We start from the raw sequence: 5546 nt of genomic DNA, 5'->3' as shown, positions 1-5546 counted from the left end.
CCTCATTCTTCTCTTCTGCAGACTAAACAATCCCAGCTCCCTCAGCCTCTCCTCATAAGTCATGTGCTCTAGACCCCTAATCATTTTTGTTGCCCTTCGCTGTACTCTTTCCAATTTATCCACATCCTTCTTGTAGTGTGGGGCCCAAAACTGGACACAGTACTCCAGATGAGGCCTCACCAGTGTCGAATAGAGGGGAACGATCACGTCCCTCGATCTGCTCGCTATGCCCCTACTTATACATCCCAAAATGCCATTGGCCTTCTTGGCAACAAGGGCACACTGCTGACTCATATCCAGCTTCTCGTCCACTGTCACCCCTAGGTCCTTTTCCGCAGAACTGCTGCCGAGCCATTCGGTCCCTAGTCTGTAGCGGTGCATTGGATTCTTCCATCCTAAGTGCAGGACCCTGCACTTATCCTTATTGAACCTCATTAGATTTCTTTTGGCCCAATCCTCCAATTTGTCTAGGTCCTTCTGTATCCTATCCCTCCCCTCCAGCGTATCTACCACTCCTCCCAGTTTAGTATCATCCGCAAATTTGCTGAGAGTGCAATCCACACCATCCTCCAGATCATTTATGAAGATATTGAACAAAACGGACCCCAGGACCGACCCCTGGGGCACTCCACTTGACACCGGCTGCCAACTAGACATGGAGCCATTGATCACTACCCGTTGAGCCCGACAATCTAGCCAGCTTTCTACCCACCTTATAGTGCATTCATCCAGCCCATACTTCCTTAACTTGCTGACAAGAATGCTGTAGTTTTGAGCCATAAGCATATACCATAGATTTACTGTGGTGGGAAGCACCTCTTAGAGAATTTTCTTTTGTTTACTCCAGCCATCCAGGTTCCCTGAATATTTCCTCATCTCTTTGGAAGATACACCGTATACTTTCCACCTTGTGTAAGAGCTGCCAGTTTCCCTAAAAGCTGAGTCCCAGCCAAAAGGAAGTGTTTCAACACAAGTTTACTCAACGTTGCTACAGGCTGTTCTTTTCCATGTGCAAAGAGATTATAAAACAAAGTCAACAAATGTGGGAAATTCCAGGTCTACTGAGTGGGAGCAAAGTGGATGGGGAAAGGAATGTGGGGAAGTATATAAACCAGCTGTACCACACAGCAGCAATGAAACAGATCCCCCTCACTTCAGCTGCAAACCAGGTATATGAGATTTTTTTCCTTCCTTGAACTAGCAGAATGAATAGAACATGAAATTGAGCATTAGACACAGTCAGGTTCCAATTTTGTGTTATTTAATCTAATCTGTGTTTGTGACTCCAGCCTCTGTTCCCTGGTTTTACTGAACTTTGAGTTTCCTCTAACTCTTCTCTAGAGCAGGAGTTCACAAGTATGTTGTTTAGCATCCTCAACATGCTTGGTGCTGTACAGTGTATATTAGTAGATGAAGACTAATCTAGGTTTTTTAAAAGGTATTTAAGCACCTAAATATGCAGATAGGAACCTAGTGCAATACCTGCTCTTTAGGCACCTAAATCCCCTTTAAGAAATCTGGTCCATAGTCCCTGTTCCAAGAAGTTTTACAGACAAAACAGTTCAGTCTAACATTTTAGTTGTGCGTGGTCCCAAAGCTAAGCAGCTAACTAAATGTGGCAGATTTTCAGAGATTTTGAGCCACTCCAACTAACGCTGAATTCAGTAAGTGCTGTGCTCTGGGTACTCAGCACCTCAGAAACTCAGCCCACATGTATCAAAGTGCATTAATGTGGACTTGGAGATCAAAATTTTTAAAACATGTTTTAAAATACAGGCCCTTATGCACTGGTGAGGAAAGAGGAAGATGCATTGTGAGAGCCATTCATTTTGTATGTAAATGTTTTAGCTGCTTTGGTGGATTTCCATTGAAAAACTGAGCGGGAGGAGTGAGTTTTTTTTGGAGGGATCTGAATGACAAGAGTGATTTTCTAGTACTTCCAGGGGTAACACTGTCCAAATTAAAAACTCTTCCACCATTTCCCAGGCTCAGTCCTCCACAACCTCTTTGCCCCTTTCTAAGCTCTGCAAAATTCTTCCTCACTTTATTCCAAAGTGCTGCCTTCCAGAACTTTCTCCATAGAAACCAAGATCCTTTCAAGCCACTGACCCTCACTGCTTCTTCTCTGGAGTTTTTCTTCTCCCATGCCTCTTTCAGAAGCCTCTTCTCCCCAGCTGCCCTCTCCCTTCAGGGATAGTCCCAGGATACCAGATCTTTCCAGTAAGCACTTGAATGGTTTCTTTCCCCCAGAAAGAAAACTCCCACCTACCTCTCTCCTGAGTCTCCTCTCCCTAGTGCCCTACGGTCCTTTCTTTATAGGAATCATCCAGTTTGGTTCTACCCACCAGGATCCACTCCAGAATTACCTGTCTCCCGGTTCCAGGTGGCCTAATATGGGCTAGTCGGGCTCCTTAGCTCCCCTCAAGTCATCACTTGTAATGTGCAGTTTATAAACCCCATCACAGGGCAGTTAAAAAGAGGCTGAATAACTGCAGGGGATATTTAGAGAATACCTGTGATTTTATTATGAGGGCCTGATCGTGCAAACCATTACTCAGCTCAGCATCCCTAATTGACAGAAGCAGTTCCACCAGTCTAGACCTGACTTTTTGACCATTTTCAATATGGAGCACTTCTTATGTGACTTTAGCATGTCCTGTGTCCAAATACGAGAGTGCTTCATCACAGGTAGATTGTGGAACAATTCATGCAATGTATCCTAGGGTCCCCCTAGATTTAACAACCACCAAGACTGAATTGTATTGGCTCAATTGTGTGATTCTGTGTGACAGCATTGAGATGGACTAAACCAACAGTCCTGTGCACTGCAAGAATGACATCTAGTCAGGTACTGAACCTCCAATGCCCTGGGGACAAAGCCCTTATAACCGTTATTTCCTTAAAGGACAAGACAAATATGAACTAAAATATAGGATATTCAGCGGAACTTTCCCTCATCATGCCTCGTTATGACCCTTTATGCACCTTACAAAGTTACCTCTACCTCCATGACGTTTACTCTGTCAGTTGTCTAAAGATTGTTACCATGTTCCCCACGCAGGCCTTTGTCATCACTAACCCCAGCTGTGTGTACTTAGCTCTTTTGAGCTTTCCTCAGTGGTCAGTCCCTCAGCCTCTGGTGGTTTCTGTGGTTCTTCTCTGAATTGCTGCTACTGACTCAGATAGCTTTCCGGATCAGAGGTGAACACAGGGTTCCAGAATGGCAGGCCAGAGCTGTCTAGAAAGGGAGTCCCACCTCTGTGCTCTGAGGCGTGCTGACTCGCCACATGCAGCCCACTAATTACACTGCCTTTTTTTAAAAAAGAAAATTGCTCGTTCTCATCCCCAGGTGTCTGTTTAAAGCCTTTCCACACAAAATGAGGAACCTGATTGTGTGTGCGCTCGCCCTAGCGCTGATGGCACAAGGTGGGTCCCCCGTTTGTAAAGCCTCTGCTGCTTTTCACCATCCTTCATGTTTTCCTAACTGACCCCTTTGTTCAATATGAAACGTTAGAAAGGAAAAGTTAGACAAAGGGTAGTTCTACACTTATGGCAGGCTGTACGGTACAGATGCTGCATGCCTAGCTAGCACAGCTATAAACAGCAGAGCAGACAGTGAGACACGGCCTATGTGAGTAGAATGTTCTACACACCTGAACCCTCGGGTGTATACACTGCACAACTCACTACTAGCTCAAGCCATGCCTCCCTCATCTACACGGATATTTTTAGATATTATTGTCCCACCGCCTCCTGGTAGTGGAGCTTTTCTATACTGCAGGGAAAGACTCTGCTAGTGGGAAAAGGCTCTTATGCGGGGGATGCAGTGGGGAAAGGCTCCAGCAGCAAGGAGCTCCCAGAGCCTTTCCCCACTGCCTCTCTCCTGCCAGAGCCTTTCACTGCTGCCTGTAGCTATGCCTACCCCACATGCTACCGCAAGTACAGACAAGCATAGACTAGGTCAGAGACTGATCCATCCTCCTCATGCCTACCAAATCTGCATATTCCATAGCTAGATATCTATCTATGCTACTTATAACCACCCCAATACCATAGTATCTGATCACCTCACAATCCTTAATGATTTTACCTAAACACCCTTAGGAAGCACGGCAGTGCTATTATAGCCATTGTACAAATAGGGAACTGAGGCACAGAGTCGCTAAGTGATTTGCGTAAGGTCACCACAGTCTGTGGCACATCAGGTAAATGAACCCACATCTCAAGTTCCAAGCTCGTCACACCCTACTAGCTGGGCCAGCCTTTTGTTCAATCTGCCCTGCCCCCACAAAGAAAAATTGGTGGGAAAGCCTGGCATTTCAATCACACCTGGATGAAAGGTGGCACCTTGGCCGTTATCCTGTTGATCCTCTGTGTTTTGTCTCCTTTAGCTGTTGTGTCTCTGGAGTGTTATCACTGCCCTAATGGAGGAAGATGCTTTACCACTCAGAAATGCAGAGATGACCAGGATCAATGTATTACCATGTTCTTCCCTCTCACTGGTAAGGAGGATAGAGGCAGGGGAACAGGCAGGGTCACAGATACTTCAGATTAATGTGATACGGAGCTAAATGTATAGCAGCCACGGTGGGTTAGGTCTAAGTCTTTGACCAAGCTCCCCAACCTGGGTGAGTGTCGGAGGGGCCTGAAGATAATTAACATTGAGTGTCCAGCCCAACCCTGCCCATTGTAACCAGAAGGAGAGCTGCTGGATAACTGCTATGGTACCACAAGAGGCAATGGGAAACAGAGACAAAGCAACAAGGGAAGAGGGAGGATAAACAGTGAGAAGTAGCAAGGAAATGGATAAGGTGGGAGGGAAGAAAAGAGGAGCAGAGGAAGGGGTGAGAAGAAAGAAGAAAGGTGGAGAAGCAGAACATGAAAAGGGAATTAGTGGTAGTCTCACCCAAGTATGCCTAGTCACTAAATTCCTGGAGTTATTCCATCTCCCCCTCTCTCTCTCTTCCTGTCTCTCAGCTAAATACGCCAAGCGATGCTCCAGCACATATGAATGTAAAGTCATGAATGCCATGGGGGGGTCTGCAGTGAAGGCCATTTGCTGCGGCACTGACCAGTGCAACCGATAGACAGGAGCTCCTGCACTCTCAAGACCAACACCAGCAGGGTGTCCTCCTCCCTCTGCAGTGTGACTGGAAATCCTCACTGAGGGGCCTTGCTGCCATCTCTCTCTCTCTCTCACACACACACACTCTCTTTATTCTTATTTTAGAGAAGAACACACGTTTGCCATGGATGTTTTCAGTAGTTGTACTAGTGACTCATTGGACAGCACTAATAATAAAAGGATATTACAGCCCCAAATCAGCTGCAATTGCTTTGGCTTTATGTCCATTTACTAACATTTTTACAACATAACAATCTTTCCTGTTTAATTAGAGCACATAAAGATGAGGGCTGATAATGCAGGTAACAGACAGGTAGTGCAAGCTTTCCCCATACACAGCACTGTCAATTCTGATCTGCAGTACACCTGTCATTCCACTCCTGGATTCGCTTGTATTTCTGCCAGCTCATCTCAATCCTGC

The 5546-nt window shown here is 45.9% G+C and overlaps 1 protein-coding gene across 1 annotated transcript; it reads left to right on the top strand.

Annotated features, from left to right (window-relative positions):
* The first annotated feature begins 1023 nt into the window (after positions 1 to 1023).
* Positions 1024 to 5322, top strand: LOC119848682 (CD59B glycoprotein-like). Its single transcript, XM_038384791.2, has 4 exons — positions 1024 to 1169; positions 3350 to 3426; positions 4392 to 4502; positions 4978 to 5322. The coding sequence occupies exons 2-4, from the start codon at positions 3378 to 3380 to the stop codon at positions 5085 to 5087; spliced, it is 270 nt and encodes an 89-aa protein (XP_038240719.1). The 5' UTR covers positions 1024 to 1169; positions 3350 to 3377; the 3' UTR covers positions 5088 to 5322.
* The last annotated feature ends 224 nt before the right edge of the window (positions 5323 to 5546 follow it).

The sequence above is a fragment of the Dermochelys coriacea genome, chromosome 1 (assembly GCF_009764565.3).
Source record: "Dermochelys coriacea isolate rDerCor1 chromosome 1, rDerCor1.pri.v4, whole genome shotgun sequence".
NCBI lineage: Eukaryota > Metazoa > Chordata > Testudines > Dermochelyidae > Dermochelys > Dermochelys coriacea.
The sequence above is the reverse complement of the archived record's forward strand: the minus strand, read 5'-3'. Positions and strand labels throughout refer to the sequence as shown.

Bases quoted from the DNA above. Each gene is read 5' to 3' on its own strand.
- LOC119848682 (XM_038384791.2), top strand. From the start codon at position 3,378: ATGAGGAACCTGATTGTGTGTGCGCTCGCCCTAGCGCTGATGGCACAA. The intron at 3,427-4,391 runs GTGGGTCCCCCG...TGTCTCCTTTAG, and splicing joins CCTAGCGCTGATGGCACAAG to CTGTTGTGTCTCTGGAGTGT. The intron at 4,503-4,977 runs GTAAGGAGGATA...CCTGTCTCTCAG, and splicing joins CATGTTCTTCCCTCTCACTG to CTAAATACGCCAAGCGATGC.